This window comes from Hydra vulgaris, chromosome 02 (genome assembly GCF_038396675.1).
Source record: "Hydra vulgaris chromosome 02, alternate assembly HydraT2T_AEP".
Taxonomy (NCBI): Eukaryota; Metazoa; Cnidaria; class Hydrozoa; order Anthoathecata; family Hydridae; genus Hydra; species Hydra vulgaris.
The window spans coordinates 20,070,001-20,090,000 of record NC_088921.1 but is presented as its reverse complement, the minus strand read 5'-3'; the positions used below and the strand labels follow the sequence as shown (position 1 = coordinate 20,090,000).

Sequence of the window (20,000 nt, the reverse complement as noted above, 5' to 3'; positions counted from 1 at the left end):
GTGGAAAACAATCTAATTTCCAAGCATTAACTTTTATTCATAAAAAGGGATGTCTGACTAACTTCCTTAAAGCCTTTTTGGATTAAAATGTAGCTCTAAGTTTAAAAGCAACAAGTTGTGCTAGAAGAAAATATTTTTGACTGAAAGAACCTTGTAACTGAAGTACCTTATGGATCTTTCAGGGGCCATTACTTTTTATGTAATTTATAAATAATCTTCATAATAGTATTTCTCACAAGATAATGCTTTATGCCAATGACATTAAATCATAAGGTAAAATATCACATATCTTCAGGCAGACATTGACAGCACAGTTGTATTGTCAAATATTTGGGTCATTTACTTTAAATCAACACTTTTATGATGATAAAAGTATAGTAATGCGTGTAGGTTGTCCAAAAAATGTTGAACATGCAATTGCTTGATGCAAACCACTGATGGCATCAAGCAATTCATCAATTATATTTGACCTTGACATTCTTAAATCATTTGACCTGAAAGTCAAAGTGCAAGTTAGACAAGCAACATCTACAGCCAATTGCTTGTTAGAAAATCTCTAAAGTGCTTTCTGCAACAGAAGCTAAATAGCTATAAAATACTATCAGGCTTCTTAAGAAGCGTTATGCAGCTCGCAATTTACATACGATATGGCGATTTCTATATGCATTCAGCAGTTTTACATTAAGTCAAAATTTGTTTATTTTGGAATATTAAAACTAACTTTTAATATAGTTTGTGTGACGTTTATTCAGAAAATATTAGGTGGCAAAAAGTTTTTTAAAGAAACAGATTATTTTATAAAATTTTTTATTAATTAAAAGACTTTAAATTAAATATGATTTTGAAAATATAAATTTAGTTTAGAAGGAATGTAAAATACTAAAACATGGAATTGTAAAATTTAGCTTTAAAGGATCCTTTGATAAATATTGCAAAACTTTTTTACTTTCCTAGGAATGTAAAATAGTTTTGCAATACTAATTAAAGACATTTTTTCTTACCATCTGCAATCTAATTCATTATGTAAAACATAAGACTTTCCATCACAGATTATATGCGAAAGCAAATAAAAAACAATTTTTATTTCTTATAAAAAGGGATTAGTGTTTTCGTTCAAGAGAATTCTTTAAAAAATGTATTAAAATTTTTTTGTATCTTATTAATTTGTGTAGTTCTCTTGACATTTATTACTGAACATAAATTACATTTACAAATATCTTATTGGTATCTGATAAAATCTATCTATAAATTGTTTATTATCTTTATATAAAATATTACATTAAATACATAAAAAAATAATTAAGTAAATTGTGATAAAGTGTGTAAGATTGAAGAAATAATTTTTAAGAAAATATAATCTTTTTCAAATACCAAATTTAGATTTCATCAGTAACTTTTGTTATATTAATTTAAAAGTACCGCCTTTACAAGGCGGTACTTTAAAATAAACTAATGACACAATTTAACTTTCAATGTTGTAAATATCACAGCTGTGTTGAAGTTACATTTACTAGCGTTACATCTTTTCATTACGCAATAAAATATTATAACAAGCCCTGATGTATGTCTAGAATATAAAAACAAAACTTTCAATTATAATTATATTTCAAACTATATTTAATCAACAAGATATAAGCAATTATTATTCAAAAAATGATTTTCACTGAAAATGCAAAGAATTGTATTTAATATCTAGAAAGTTGTTAGAAACTTTGTAAAAACTAAAGGTATTTTTACTTATAATTATCATTTTAACAATTTATACAACTGTTTGCACTTATAATTTAATTTTAACAACTTCTCACAACTGTTTGCTCTTATAATTATCATTTTAGCCACTTCTCTCACTTATTACAAGTTTTTGAGACTCTTTATCTTCTATATTTTTTTTTTATCTTTAAAAAATTTAAAGAAGATATTTCTTTCAAAATATTTAATAAAATATTGTTAAAATTTAAATGAAAAAATTAATAAAAGATAAAGAAGAGTCACAAAAACTGTTTTGAAAAAAGTTGTGAAAAAACAAACAAATTTAATTAAAAACAAAAAAAAATTTTTCTTTAAAACTTTTTAATTTATTTTTAAAGTGTTATAAAAACATATTAAAAAATGTATAAAATATCTATAATTTTGCTAATGACTAGACATCAAATAAACAAAATAAAAGATCTTTCATGTTTGTTTATTTTTGTGTTTTACCTATGTGTACTGTGTGTGTAATTATAGCCCTGATGATCTTGGTTTTGGAGTGCTCAAGGGTGGGTTTGAAAGAAGACATAATGTATACATCATGTTTGCTGTCAAACCTATATAACTCAGGATTGTCTTTGAGGATGGTGCATGTCACCAAAGCTCTTTAATTGATTTCAAAGTTGCTCTTTTAACTGATTCTGAAGTCTATTGTACATAATGTGCTTGTCTTTTACACAACTTTTATTGAATTTATAAGAACAGAATGTTTGAACTATAATATAGTTCATAAATATATAGGTATATTATAGATATATTTATTTTACATAAATATGGATGTATACTTTTATACTCCAAGTTGATCTTCTACAGACTCCATATAAATCTTTCAATATACAACCATAGATAAATTTTATGAGATAATTCCTGTCATATTATCTTAATAAACTTTCTATTTTTTCAAAAACTCTGCACTGAAGGGTTTTTAAAAAGATTTTTTTTATTTTATTTGAAAAATCTTGGGTAATTTAATGTCTTTAAAACAACTTGTAAGATGTAAGATGTAAAATACTACTTTAAATTAAATTATAAATTGTGAACATGTGTGTAATATCTGCTTTTAACTAGATTTGTTTATCAATTTTTTCTGCCGAAATCTGCGTTATCACAGAAAAGTTTAATAAGCTTTATTTATTCCTGCCAATGGCTAATCCAACATACCTGCCAATGCCTTATTTAACATTTTATATACTTATGGTTTTTTCTAAACTTGTGAAAAGTCATTATGTAATACTTTTTATAATATTTTACAACAATTTTTTACCTTCAATTGGAATTCCAGCTTCATATTCATATGGCACCTTAACATAACCATCAACATCCTTTTGCCAAGTAAGCTTATAATGAGAAATGCTTCGAAAAAATCTTGTGTTATGAGGGGGTTTAATGTCTAAAAAAATATCATATTATAACTTTTTCTTACTTTTCCAAAATAGATTTTACATAATATATATTATAACTTTTTCTTACTTTTCCAAAATAGATTTTTTTTGTCATTAATTTATATTACAAATTTATATGCTATCCAATGAAACAAAAATTCTCAATAAATGTTAGTGCTATTATTATAATATATTATTATAAATGATAATGCTATATATTAAAAAAAAAACTTAATGCTATAATTGTAAGTACTTTATACAAATGATTTATCTCTTTAAATGATACAAATGATTTATCTCTTTAAATGATACCAATGATTTATCTCTTTAAATGATACAAATGATTTATCTCTTTAAATGATACCAATGATTTATCTCTTTAAATGATACCAATGATTTATCTCTTTAAATGATACAAATGATTTATCTCTTTAAATGATACAAATGATTTATCTCTTTAAATGATACCAATGATTTATCTCTTTAAATGATACCAATGATTTATCTCTTTAAATGATAAAAATGATTTATCTCTTTAAATGATACAAATGATTTATCTCTTTAAATGATACAAATTATTAATCTCTTTAAATGATACAAATGATTTATCTCTTTAAATGATACAAATGGTTTATCTCTTTAAATGATACAAATGATTTATCTCTTTAAATGATACAAATGATTTATCTCTTTAAATGATACAAATTATTTATCTCTTTAAATGATACCAATGATTTATCTCTTTAAATGATACCAATGATTTATCTCTTTAAATGATACAAATGATTTATCTCTTTAAATGATACAAATGATTTATCTCTTTAAATGATACAAATGATTTATCTCTTTAAATGATACCAATGATTTATCTCATTAAATGATACCAATGATTTATCTCTTTAAATGATACAAATGATTTATCTCTTTTAATGATACAAATGATTTATCTCTTTAAATGATACAAATGATTTATCTCTTTAAATATCTTTTTTAAATAAAAAAATAAAAGGAGTTACACAAAAATTAAAAAAAAAAAAATTAAAAAAATCAAATATTTTAGTTGCTTTTTCATGATATAAAAAAACCCCCAAAACTTCAGCTTTCTTTAGGTTCATGAAAACTGGTACAAGTAGATTTCAAAAAAGAAATGATAATATTGATTTCAAATATGATTTCAAATATGATTTCAAATGTAAAAGTTCTTTATAGTATTTAAATATAATATTAAAATTTTATTTTTGCTTCTAATAATGTTGGAACTTAATTTGTATTTTTTTATATTATTACATTTTTTCAAAAAATGTGAAAAAAAACAACAACATAAGATCAAAAGGTTGGTAATCACATCCAGACATCAAATATTCTAAACAACAGCTAAGTTATTTTTGACTGTGTCATGTTTTTTGTCACAATACTATTGTATTCTTTACTCAGAAAAATTTTCTGTCAAGTTGCTTTGGAGTGTTTTGTTTTTAAAATCTTTCAGCCTAACATCATTTGAAATAATAACTGGTAAAGAGTTTTAGTTAAAAAAAAGTGGCATCACTGGAATTGGATATGTGTTAAGTTTCTTCATCATAGGCAACTTAGATTAGTCTCCAAATCAAAATTTACTCAACTTGCCAAAACAACAACTTGTAGTCTTAAACTTAAGTTTTTAAGACTATATGCGATTATTTCAGAGATCTTCTAGATCATATTTTAAGAATCTGTAAAATCTTTTGCGAAAAAACTGATTAAAAAAACATTTTTAAGCCTCTAAATAACAAGTTTTATTAAAGAACGATTTTTTCAAATTGTGTGTACAACAAAAAACTTGCAGTGGAACAACAGAATAGAAGTCAAAATAATGGTGCAACGGATTTTGAGATATTTTAAAATGTTAACTTTAATTCAAACAATTTTTCAGAATATGACAAAAAAAAGAACAAAAAAACATTCTTTACATTTATTTCTTTTTTGAACTAGTTTATCAAACACAACCTAGTGTTAACAAAACATCAAAAGATTTATTAAAATTCAATAGAAGAGATAATAGATTGTGGACGACATTGCACACCATCTATGCATGAAATATGATCTTGAACTTATTTGGTAACTCTAAAAGCAAAATCTACAATTAAATAGCAGCATTCTTATTATTAAAAACATTTTTTGTTGGACAAAAATGTGGAGTGACTTAAGATATACAATGAAAAAAAATACATGAGATTTAATGATTTGAAACCTCTTGTTTTTTAACCCGGAGTCCTTGCCGCCATTATACACAACATTCTCCGAGTTCAAAATTGATTGTTCCCCTAACCTAAAGTATTAAATTTTTTTCCCTTAAATTAGTACATAAGCCTTTCTTAAATTTTTTAAGGTACTGGATACTAAAAACCAGGAGAGAAACAATCATTTTGTGACCTTTAAATCTGGAATTCTTTTTGTGACTCGGTATCCCTGGTCATTACCATTGTGTTGTCAAGTATTGAAAGCAGTTGACAAGCCAATACCAACTATAAAATTAAAATATTATTTTGTTTTGAGTTTGGAGTTCAGATTTTTTTACCTCACCTAAAGACAAAGCTGAGTTGTTTGCTAAGAACTTTTCACCAATCTTATCTCTGGCTTCCACTAACCACATCCTACCTGATATGGCCAGCAAACAGGTTGATCCATTGCTTGACATTTGAATCACTTCAGCTTCTGTATCTAAAGTGATTTCCTGCTCAGGCTCTTCTTCAACTTGTGGTCCAGACAACATAACTGTTATAGTCTTGCAGAAGTGTTCTCCCAAGCTATTTTCTACAATTTCAAAACTATTTAACAAGTGCTATTCAGAGTGCTTATTACTGTCTTATTACTCTTCTTATCATAAGCAAGATTTTTGATTTTTTTTATTAACAAACACTTTATCTTTTATCTTGAATCTAATAACTTACCTTCTGATCATCAACATGAATTTCCATCTTCTCGTTCTACTGCTGATTTGTTAACAGTAATAACCAATAGGTTTTAATAAGCATTAGATAGATGTGGAGAGGTTAGGTCTATTGCTCTTAACATTTCTGAAGCCTTTGATAAAGTTTGGCATACTGGTATCTTCCATAGGCTCTCTTATTATGGTTTATTAGGTAACATCTTTAAGATAATTGAATCTTTCATTACCTATCATAGTACAAAAGTTGTCTTCAATAGACTAAACTATTCTTTACTCTGCAACTTCAGGGGTTCTCCAAGGTTTTATTCTTGGCCCTGTATTTATTTTTAATTTACTTTATTGATCTACTAGAAATTCTCATATCTAAGGTGGCATTTTTTGTTGATGATACACTCTCTGATTGCTTGGATGAGACATTTGAGCTTGAAAAGGATCTCACTTCTGCTACAGCATGGGGTTCTCAACGGCTGACGAACTTTAACTCAGATAAATCTCAATTTTTTTTAGCATACCATTTTCACAATAATCTAGTTCTTCCTTTATTTATGAACGGTTATGTATTAGATTAGTTAACTGTCCTTTATCTTCTAAGATTAACTCTTACTTCCAATCTTTCTTGGAAATCATATACTAAACCCATTGCAAAATTAGCACTTACTAAGATTGTATCTCTTTATTGAGCTCGCTACTTTTCTTTCGCCAGATTCTATTCTTTTTCTCTATAAATCTCAAACCCATCCTTGTATGGAATACTGTTGCTATATTTAGAGTAAATCTTTGAATGACGCCGTTACTTTTTTAGATAAGGTGCAAAAATGCATTGTAAACATAGTAGGACCTGATCTTGCAGCCAACCTTCAACCGTTATAACTTCGCAATTTTGCTTTTCTTTCTCTTTGCTATAAATACTATAATGGGTGATGCTCTAAAGAGCTAGCATCTCTTGTGCCATCTACTAAGATTCATACCTGTCATTCAAATAAGTCACATCGTCTTACTGTTTTCCATCTTGTTTTTTTTTCCTTGAACATCAGTTCTTTGTAATTTGCTCCCTTAATCTTGCTTTCCTGATTCATATAATTCTCCATCTTTCAAGTCATCTACTAATTGTTATCATTCTTTATAAACTCCATCTTTGAAATTCGGCGAACCGCTTATTAAATTAATTATTTCAGAATTCCAATTCAAGAGTATTTAATTATTGTTTTATTTGTCTAAAATATGCTTTGAGGAAGCAGAAATCGCTTAAAGCTGAGTCTCCGAGTCTCGATCGAACTTTTATACAAAAGTTACCAGCAACTGAGAAGACTCGCTCAGACTCCACCCTCAATGGCGAAATCAAAATCAAAAATTAGTAGACGCGCTATTCGAAGAATTTCATTTTAGATTTAATTCTTGAATTAAAGCTCCGACATATAAATTGTTGAGTTGAGCTGGACGGTATGTTGTTCAATAAATTCAATTGAATTTGAATAATATTGATGATACTTATTTAAAAATTATTGATCTAAATAAATAAATACACACCGCTCCAGGGTTGGCGCGAGTTGGTGTCACGTGAAGGGGGGCCATTAAATTTTTTGCTATGTAACAAAAAAAAAAAGGTCCTCTTTATTTGAATTTTGCCGACTAATTGTTATAATTGACTAAAAGGTCTTTATTCGCAGACTGACTTGTTTAAAAAAGTCAATTTTGCCGACTAAATTAACACAAAAATTATTCATGAGGACGGGGGGCTCATTCCTCTACCACATACCTCCTTCCCCCCTTCCTTCGCGCCAGCCTTGCACCGCACTAATGCGGTGCAACGCCGGCGCGAGTGCGAGTGCACTCGAATAAACACTGTTCCAAATCGTAAAATATTACAACAGATGAAATGAAGACATGACACTGTTAACTGCAATTTGGGAATGTTTTCTCTGTCTACTTATAGAATTTAGAACTTATAGAATGTCTTCTTATTAGCAACCAGACAATCTCTAATGGACTTATTATAAAAGGACAAAAATAGACTTCGACAAAGCACTAATTGCAACAATTTTAATTACAACTATCAAAAATGAATCGTCTATAAAAAATGTTTGTCTTCCTAGACAATCATTTTAAAAACGGACACTAAATGAACAATCTCGATTTTTTAATGAGGTATAGAAGATCTATTTAATATATAATTTGGACTTATAACGAGTAATTAAATTTTCACTGCAGCATCGTTTCAAAAACTAAAAACGAGCACAAAATTAAAAATACAATTTTTCTAACAGAAGTTCATTTTTTAATTTTTTGTCCAGCGTGTGCTGTTGATTAAAAAGTTAATGTCTATTTAAAAACCTCAAAATGGACTATTTTGTGCTCAATTGAAGTTCATTAATTACTCAGTTCAGTTGTTTTTCAGTTCTCAGTGAATGTGCGTGAAAATTTATTTTTAAAATGCCTTCTCCAGTTTGGGATTACTTCAAAAAAGTTGAAGGTAAGTTTATCATTTAAAAAATTTTCCTTAGTCACTAAAATCTTTATCACCTTCAATGAAATTATTTTAAAAATATGTGATCAAGGAGTTGTCCTTTATAAAATGTGGATTAGTAAGTAGAAGATTCCAATAGGTGTTAAAATTTATTTAGGTTTGTGAATAAAACAATAGTGAAAAAGAAAAATGTTTTTTACTTTCATTTTATTGATGAATATGTACGCAAGTTTTAAACAATAATTAATCATGGGCAATGATCGTCATTTGGAGTTTTGATGTCATTTCAATATTTTTTTAATATTATAAATTTACTACATAACAATCTTCAAATAATACGGTAATGAAAGATTTCTGGTTTTATGAAATCAAGTAAATTTAGACAAAATCATAGACACCAAATAGACAAAAAATTATGCTTTGTAGACTTATGAAGTGAAAATTATTTTTTAACTGAGCAATCTTAGGACACCATCAAAAATTTGATAGACACAACAAGGACAAAAAATTAAACATTTGTTGTGTCCATTACAACATACAGAATTGTCTATGTCTGTGTTGTAAGTCTATCCATAGACTAGTCTGGTTACTACTTCTTATAGAATTAAAATGTAAAGCATTTATATGTAAACAAACAAAAACACAATTTAAAAGTTGTATAGAGCACGAAAAAATCAATTTTAATTTCGGAATTCGCTGGTAAAATTTTCGGAATTCGAAACTATATTATGAAAATGAATTCCGGAATTCTCGAATTCCGAATTTCGAGATGCAATCCCTAAGATTATATTTACTATAAAGACTTACTTTGTTTACTGAATTGACAATACAAAAATTTTGTATTGTCAATTCAGTAAACAAAGTTCATTAGACTAATTAATTGTATTTTGTCAAAATATAATTAATTAGTCTAATTGCTAAGGTAAGTAATATAAATAAAAATTTTAGTTTACATAAATAAACAATTGTAAATTATTATTTGTAAATAATACAAATTCATTCATTTAAAAATTGTGTGAATATAATGGCAGTATTTAGATTTTTTAAATTAAAAAATGAAGAGAGTGCAAGGAAATTTATCGTCCTTTGTAAATGTCAAAAAAATAAAACTCAATTAAGAAATACTAGAGAAAAAAATAAATTCTGCAGATATTGAACCTATACAATCAATTTCAAATTAAACATCAGCTTCATGTTCATCAGCATCATCTACAATATCATTGGAATCATGCACAGTACGCAATAGTCAACTACCAGATTTTTGGACAGAAAAACAAGTGAGTTTGTTTACAGAACAATATAAATGGTTAGTGGTAAAAGATGGCAAATTAGGTTGTAAAGACTGTTCAAAAATAAAAATCTTAGATATAGAAAACAAAAAACATATTCACGTATCAAATGAGTGGATTTCATTTTCAATAATTCCTAATGAAACTAAAAAAGACACGCAAAAAAATTAAAGAACATTCCACTTCATGCTCTTCTTCAGAACAGTTTAATACTTGTAATTAACAAACCAACGCGTGTAATACTTCTTCAAAAAACAAAGGTTGTATGAAAACTTTTTAAAAAATAAAACTTATAACAATGAATTTAAATACAAAAAGTATAAAAATTGTTTTGAAAGAATAAAAATCAAATAAAAAAAAGTTGTTATTCTAACCTCTTAGAACATTACCTAAATAGTAAAAAGACATGGGAAGTAATTTAAAAAGTTACAGGGAAAAAACAATTACAATAAAACACCACTATTCCAAATAGATTAAAACTAAACTTGAACAAACAAATATTTGATAAGAAAGAAATAGCTAAAAACTTCAACAAATTTTTTATAAACATGGGAGAAAAATTAGCAGCAGATATAACTTCTGGAAATAAAACATTCCGATCCTATTTTTAAAAAACACACTACGTAATAGATGAGTTGGAACTGTCTCTAAATGAACTTCAGGCATCCTTTGATGCGCTCAAAACAAATAAAACTGCCGGGTTTGATTATTGTAATGTTAATGTTCTAAAAGCTGTTTTTGATGTTATCAAATTACCTCTTTTGTTTATCTTCAATCTTTCAATAACAACTGGTATTTTTCCTTGTCAATTAAAAATAGCAAGAGTAGTCCCTGTATACAAAAATGGTGACGATTCTATACCATCTAACTACAGACCTATACCTATCCTTTCTTGTTTTTCAAAGTTGCTTGAGCGTATTATGTATAACAGACTGTATAGTTATCTTGAAAAACATAATATCGTATACAGCAAACAGTTTGGTTTCCGAAAAGAGCATTCAACACATCATGCAGTAACTGATTTAGCCAGTCTAATTCTGGATAGGTTTGCTAAATAAAGTTATACTCTCGGCTTGTTCATCGACTTGTCAAAAGCATTTGACACTGTTGATCATAAAATTCTCTTGTACAAACTAGAAAATATGGAGTAATAAATAGCAACTTAAAATGGCTGCAAAGTTACCTTAAAAATAGAAAACAAGGAGTAACTTATGATTCAACGTGTACAAAGTTAGAAACAATAAGCTGCGGAGTTTCTCAAGGCCTTCTCGGACCCTTACTATTTCTGATTTACGTAAATGATATCTACCTATCTTCAAGCATGCTTAAATTTGTTCTTTTTGCTGATGACACTAATCTTTTTTATACCCATTCCAATATAAAAACAATTTTCTTTACAGTAAATTGTGACCTGGAAAACCTTAATGATTAGTTTAAATCAAACAAACTCTCTTTGAATATCATTAAAACATTTTATTTCATCACCAATCTAAATCCGATAACTTGCCTCTGCAACTTCCTTAGCTAATAATAAATAGCAATATAATAAACAGAGTTTCATCATCTAAAATCTTAGGAATAATATTTAACGAACATCTTAATTGGAAAAATCATATTACGCTAGTTAAAAACAAAATTTTTAAAACTATAGGAATTATGCATTAAACAAAACACCTACTAAGTAAAAAATGTTTAATAAATTTATATTGCTCTTTTACCCATAGCTACATAAGCTATTGTAATATTGCTTGGGCAAGTACTTGCCCTTCAGCATTAAAATATATATATATATTAAGCAAAAACAAGCCAGTAGAATTATATGTAGTGTGCATAAATACGCCCACTCCAAGCTGTTACTCCGGTAAATTAAAATTCTTAATGTCTATGAGTTAAACGTTTTCTAAAACTTGTTATTCATGTTTAAATACCAAAATGACATGCTTCCAAAAATCTTTAATAACCGATTTTTAAAAATTAATAATAAATACTTAACATGGTACTCTATCCATAATTTTAATTTACCTAAGTCAACTCTTAAAACATCTGATTACTCAAGTTCATATAGAGGACCTTGTCTGTGGAACATCGTTTTTAATGAAAATATGAAAAGTATAACCTCAATAAATTGTTTTAAAAATATAGTTTAACAGTATTTACTTAAATTAACAGACACAAACATGTTTTTGTATTTTTAAGTATAAAAAAAATCTTGTAATATTTCTTACTGTATGTATTTATTTAATTTTTGCAATTTGTCGTTTTCTTGTTATAATTATGTATTAACTTGTTTTATATAACGAGTATTTGTAAAGTTATATAATGAGAAATTTGTAAAAAATAATTTTAGCTTACTTTAGGGGCTTGATGACTTTCTACTTGCTCCTGTCGTTATTAATTTTTTTAGTTAGGGGAAAGGCGCCTATGATGGCATACTTAACTTTGAAGCTTCATTATTCAGTATCCTGAAGACCAATAATAAAAGTTTTGATATGGATACATTCCTTGTTACATCTAGAACAATAATTACCTTGGGAGTTTTCATCAGTTTTATTTTTTTTATAAGTTATTCTTATTGTAAAAAAAAACACAAGTATGCCATCATAGGCAACCACTGCTCCTATGATGGCATAGGGGAGGATGGGGCTAGTTAGGATCGAGGGTAACTTAATGATTTCATTTAACCTTAGAGTCTTCCCTCAGAAAAGTCAGAAATTACTCGAAACCATCCTAATTTACCATTTCATGCTACGCACCAACATTGTAAAATTTTGCGCATGCGCATAGGATATATTGCGTTTTACGTATTTTTTTGACCAAAAAAAAATGTTGGAGCATCGCTTTCTTTTAACTTTACTTAAAAATAAGTTTTTCTTATAAAAAAAAAGGTTTTCCCAACTCGTCAATATTTCAACACCCCCAACTCGTCAGTATGCCATCATGTGTAAAAGTCGTCATTTTTATTAAAACAAGCTGTGTCTGCTTTGTTCAAAAGATAAAATTAAAGTAACTATTCCACTAAATGCACAAAACTTGAATATAAAATGCATGAAAATTTCATTTCTGCACAGTTAATAGTAAAATCACTATCTTAAATATATGAAGGAAAAAAAACTACAACAGCACATCCCAAAATCGATTTTTGTTGATTATAAAAACAATATTTGTGCACAAGGGACGTTTTTCACTAAAACTAATGTAAAGTTAGTATAGTCATGTAGGTCTAATCATTCTTTTACCAAAACCAATTTTAATGGAAATATGACCGGTATGCCATCATAGGCGCTATGCCATCATAGGCGCCTTTCCCCTAAATTTTATTGATAAAAATTGTAAAACAAGAACGTTGTAAAATTTTTATAAATGACGAATAAATTTTTCTAAATACCAAAGGATATCACAGAAATCAATTTCAGAAGCAAATTTATGCTCCATAGACAAAAGTTCAAGGTTTGACAATCTTTCCTGTAACATTGTAGAACGCAAATACGAGTTAATTAGTTTTAACTTACTGAAAGATCGTTCACATGATGCAACTGAGACTGGTAAAGTTATAAATATCTGTAAAGAAGTTGCTAAAGTCTTATATGATTTAAGTCCCAAAGATGAAATGTAGGTAAGGAGCCCTTTTGGAGAGAAGTCCATTTTTTCTTGCAGTTTAGCTCTTCTAAGAGAGACAATAATATCTTTAAAGTCATCAAAAAGTTTACTGCCATTAAGATCATAAGGGTACCAAGAGGCAAGATCAAAAAAATTTTTTGAAGACTTTCCATTTCTGCTTTATTAGTTTCCCAATTTGGTATGACAGACTCGATGGAGCACAGAAAGCCAAATCGTTCATTTAATACTCTTAACTGTGAAAATCGGTTAGAAATTTCAATATCAAGTTTGTCCAACATTTTTTTCATACCTCGATCCATTTCTTGGTGACCATTTAAACTAGCATCTGAAGCAGTTTCTCCTGATATAACACGCCTTTTTCGAATTCTACGTTCCACGGTAATATTCCATTTTTTGCACATTTCTTCAGCTATTGGAATGGATGAGGTGCGTAATGCATTTCTCCAAATTTCAATTTTATCAGTCAAAGCTCGTAATTGAATTAAGGCTTGGTTGAAAGTAATTTCTTTACTTTGTAAACACTTTTGAATTCGGTCAATTGAAGGAAGTATTTCAGACCAAAAGTACAAAAGAGCCACAAACTCAAACCTTCGAATGGCAGAAAGAATAAGTCCAGCATCACCTCGTGAGTCAAGCGTTTCTCCAAAAGAATCACGTAACATTTCCAAAGCTGCTAACGCCGCCTCAAGTTAAGTTGATTTGGAGGTAACTGCAGCTGCTTTTGAGCTCCATCTTGTATCTGAATGGCTTTTTACTGTTATTTTTACATATGCCTTCAAAAATTCCAATCTATGAGTTGATGATGAGAAAAAAACAAATAATTTTGATCAAACCATGGTTTAAACCAAGTTAAGATACAAAATGGAAGTAGTAAAAGATTGTTTTTAAATACAGAACATTAAATAATGAAATATTGATTGATGAATTATAGAAGTAATACTGATAGAAAATGTAATTTATTCAAGTGAAATGCCTAATGCTTTTTTTTAATTGAAAAGTTAATTAAACACAGCTTATTTTTAAAAAAGGAGTTTTTTTAAAAAAAATAAATGTTTTTTTTTATTTAAACTCCATTTTTAAAAAAATATTGGTTCAAATAAAATAATGGTTTTTTTCAACCCTGACTGAAGTACCAAGTTTGTTTGGCAATAATAGTTTTAAATTTGGAATATTTTAATAGAAATCATTTTCATTTTAAATGTCTTAGAGACTTTGACTTGTAACTTTTTAATTCATTTTTTATGGTCTAGTAAACAATGGGTTAAAAAACCACGCAAACCACAAACAAATACTCTCTCTAGACACCTTTACTTCTTAGCACAAAATATTAAGAAATAGTACAATCAAATTATGTAAAAAAAAAAAAAAAAGATAGAAATAAACCCTTAAAAAACACAATAATTTAATATATCAAATTTGGTATTGCTATATAGAAATATCTAGAGTTACCAATAAAAAATCATCATTGTTCAGATCAGGGAAATGTTCATATTTGGGCATAAAAATGCACTTTCACTATTAAAAAGAAAAAATAAGATATCTTAACTGTAGCATTTGTGTAAGACTTGTATTTGCATAAATGACTTTGTTAGGTATTTAATATTTATGGTGAACTTATGTAAATACTACTTAAATGATTTTTATGTAACTAGCTTTGTTTAATGCTAAATTTTATATGATTTAAAAGCTTGCCTGCATCACAATTAATCTCTTCTAGACCAAGAAAAAAAATTCTAGGTGGGCATCCATGATCACCAAGTACCAAAGTAGCTAGTAAATAATTCTTATGGCTTATCTCAAATGCAGTCACTGTAAAATCAATGAGAGCTACCAAATTGTATGCTCGAGTTCATTTTAAAACAATATATTGATTAATAATTATTAAAATAGCAGCAAAGATTGGAAGGAGACATATACCAAGAAATGCATGTGTTCTACAAACTAACAATCATTAAATAAAAAATATAACTACAGTCGAGAATCCAATTGATTTCACGTTCGGTCAGAGTTTTATTGATAAGAAAGGCAAAGCACCCGTATTTCTTTTCACTCCACCGTCACAAAAGACAACACCAAATTTGACAATACCAAAAGGAGAGGTGAAAAACTCAATTTATTCCTTAAATAAAAATAGTTCTACTATTACTTTAGAACACCAACTTAACTTGAGTTTACCGGAAGAAGTGAAAAATAAAATAAAATATATACAACACGAAAATGGAAGCGCCTTTGACGATACGAGACGCTTTGAAAAAGAACAACTAAAAAGTGTGCATCCAATTGAAAATCTTATTATAGTCGAGGATCCGTATATGGAATATAAATCAGTCTGAGAAAGGAGAAGGAAAAAGACGTTTTAATTGAGAAAAACGAGTTTGAAAATGGAAAAATATTGAGCGACGATAATTTTAATAACAACGACAACAATGACGAGAACGATGTGGTGATGGAGCATGCAAACGATCGAAAAAGAACGCACCCGCAAACTCCAGTTAAACAGAAACATATATATATATATATATAAATATATATATATATATATATATATAAATAGTATATATATATATATATATACTATATATATATATAATATATACATAAGTTCTATAGTTTAGGAAGAGCGGAAGGAAAAAAGTGATTCTTACGCCAACACATACGTCACTTTTAATTACTTTTGACTTTCGTCCAACATTTCCGTGTTGGACGAAAGTAAAAACTATTAATTTAATTACAAATTATTCGTTTTTTAAAAAAAGCACAAAAAAGCAAATTTAATTGACCGGAATGTTTTTAAAAACATTTTGAATCTTTTTAACAATATAAACAATGTTTTTATTTTTTTTTTTTAAATAAAATGTTTTTTATTTTAATTTTTTTAATAAAAATGTTTTTATTTTTATTTTTTTTACTGTAAATCATGCGCGGAGTGTTGCTACATCGACTATCTTATAGCCTGACTCGCAAGGGAGTGCTGCTACATCGACTGACAAATAGCCTGACTCGCAAGGGAGTGCTGCTACATCGACTGACAAATAGCCTGACTCGCAAGGGAGTGCTGCTACATCGACTGACAAATAGCCTGACCCGCAAGGGAGTGCTGCTACATCGACTGAGGGTTTGGTTGGGGCAGGCAGTCTATCATTATTAAAAAAAAAAAATTCCGGTCTTGCATTTTAATTTTTACTTTTTGTCAACAAAATATCGAAAAAACTTTCGGACAACATCTAAGGGTTCTATATATATATATATATATATATATATATATATATATATATATATATATATATATATATATATATATATATATATATATATATATACAACCCTTAGATGTTGTCCGAAAGTTTTTTCGATATTTTGTTGACAAAAAGTAAAAATTAAAATGCAAAACTGGAATTTTTTTTTTAATAATGATAGACTGCCTGCCCCAACCAAACCCTCAGTCGATGTAGCAGCACTCCCTTGCGGGTCAGGCTATTTGTCAGTCGATGTAGCAGCACTCCCTTTGCGAGTCAGGCTATTTGTCAGTCGATGTAGCAGCACTCCCTTGCGAGTCGGCTATTTGTCAGTCGATGTAGCAGCACTCCCTTGCGAGTGGCTATAGATAGTCGATAGTAAGCAACACTCCGCGCATGATTTTCAGTAAAAAAAATAAAAATAAAAACATTTTATTAAAAAAATAAAAATAAAAACATTTTATTAAAAAAAATAAAATAAAAACATTGTTTACATTGTTAAAAACATTCACAATGTTTTTAAACATTCTGGTCAATTAAATTTGCGTTTATCAGGATTTTTAAAAAACAATTAATTTGTAATTAAATTAATGGTTTTTACTTTCGTCCAACACGGAAACTTCAAGCGAGAAAGTTAAAAGTAATTAAAAGTGACGTATATGTAGCATAAGAATCACTTTTCCTTCCGCTCTTCCAAAGCCAACAAACTATAGATCTATATATATATATATATATATATATATATATATATATATATATATATATATATATATATATATATATATATATATATATATATATATATATATATATATATATATATATATATATATATATATATATATTTATTTATTTATTTATCTTCAACAGCATGTTTCACCATCAGTAAGTTCATCAGGAAAAATTTCTAAACATCAAGAAATTCAAAGTATAGAAAAATTGTTTCACTGGAAGTTGGGAATTGTTATAATTAATTATGTAATAAACTGTAGTTATTTTTCAACCAGGAAGTTGCATCGACTACATTAGAAAATTAAAAAATCATGAAAAGAATTCTTTAGAATTAGGATAATTTTACACTGGCCATTTGTTTTTATAATTTTTTAAAAGGAACTTATTTTCACGTCTGCATTTAGAAATTAGTTCAGATTTTTATTCAGTAAATTTTCTTGATCTAAATGAGTAATAATTTCAAATTTTTCTAGTATACATTTTTTTGAAATGTTATTATAGGCAGGCCCAGTTATTAGAATAGACCAGTTTAATTTAAAATTAATATTTTTGTCTTTTAGTTGCTAAATATATTTTGACAGCATACCCGACAAGAAAGGTACATGTGGGCCACATGTGGCCATAGTGCTTATAAGTGGATTTAAAGCGTGAAACTATATTCTAGATGTTTATCGATATATAAACTGATGATGAGTGTGGCCCACGTGTGAAACACATAATGCGGTCCACATAATTATCCCACTTAATGCGGTATACTCTTTAAATAAACACATGCTAAAATAGATGTGGTTATGATATGGGCCATTCATTATCTTGCCACATCATACCACGCTTTAAACTTTAAAATAAATTACTTCATTCCATTGTGAAAAGCGCAATATTATTTTATGACGTCAGACGCTTATCAATTTAATATATATATTTTTTTGTTAACATGTTTAAGTGGTTTTGTAATGCAAATTTGTGTTTTTTTAGTTTATACGGTATCAACAACTTAAATAAATGTATATATATATATATATATATATATATATATATATATATATATATATATATATATATATATATATATATATATATATATATATATATATATATATATATATATATATATATATATATATATATATATATATATATATATATATATATATATATATATATATATATATATATATATATATATATATATATATATATATATATATATATATATATATATATATATATATATATATATATATATATATATATATATATATATATATATATATCAGAGCCGTCCTTAGAAAACGCGAGGCCTTGAGAATAACATTTTTGCGAGGCCTTCTTGAAAGTCGAAATTTTAGGCGCTCTTACTGTCTAAAAAGGTAGTGTGTAGATGCAAAACACAAAATTGTTATTTTCTTGTAGGTTTATAAAGGAACTGAGTGTTTTATAAAATAATCTATAATAATAACAATAAAGTTTATTCTTCAATTTATTATAGGCAGGGCCGCCAAGAGCCGACACGCCGCCTGGGACAGCAACTCTGATTGGCCCCCTTATTTAACGAAGTGTTTCAATATTATTGGCAAAGGAACTTTTTTTTTTTTAGGTATCTCTTTCTCATTTAGCGCCCCTTGGAATGCTGCCGCCCAAGACAAACTGTCACAGTGCCTACCCCTCTCGGCGGCCCTGATTATAGGCCTAACAATGTAAAATAAATTATAAATCTTATTTTGTTCATATATGAACAAAATAAGATTTATAATTTATTTTACATTGTAAAATAAATTATAATTGAGCTAGAAAAAAAAACGAAAAAACTTTTTATTGATAAATTAAATATAAGTAATATAACATGTTATTACAAAATTATATTATTATAACTTTTTGCTTATTTTTTAATATTATAAAGTTTTGGTTGCTTGCGCTTAGGAAAGCTTAGGAGCAGGGCCGTACCGACAGGGGTGGGTGGGGGTAAACACCCCCCCCCCCAGATATGCAAAATTCTGTCGGTTTTTGACGGAAAACTCGAAAATTATGGCTTCTGTCGGTTAAAACTGAAATTTGGCTTCTAAAAAAAAAAAAAAAAAAAAGATCTTGTCGGTAAATTTCGCTTTTTCCAAATCCCCCCCCCCCCCCCACGTCTTTGTCGTTCTGTACGGCCCTGCTTAGGAGACCTTGCTAAGCGCGAGGCCTGGCAGCTCCTCAGGACGGTTCTAATATATATATATATATATATATATATATATATATATATATATATATATATATATATATATATATATATATATATATATATATATATATATATATATATATATATATATATATATATATATATATATATATATATATATATATATATATATATATATATATATATATATATATATATATATATATATATATATATATATATATATATATATATATATATATATATATATATATATATATATATATATATATTTATGTTCAGGTGGTTTTGTAATGCAAATTTGATTTGTTAAATAGATTTTAAACACTCTAATTTGCATTACAAAACCGCTAAAATTTATATTGGGTATATTAATAAAATATTATTGTTAAAAGGGTATTATATTATTGTTAAGGGGG

General features: G+C 27.5%; 1 protein-coding gene across 1 annotated transcript in view; it reads right to left on the bottom strand.

Annotated features, from left to right (window-relative positions):
* The window catches only part of LOC136076809 (hatching enzyme 1.2-like), a 73,022-nt gene that overhangs the window by 21,067 nt on the left and 31,955 nt on the right, over positions 1-20,000 (bottom strand). The window contains exon 4 of the mRNA XM_065790281.1: positions 3,014-3,139. Within this exon, the coding sequence (XP_065646353.1) occupies positions 3,014-3,139 (126 nt within the window). The remainder of the gene's footprint in view (positions 1-3,013; positions 3,140-20,000) is intronic.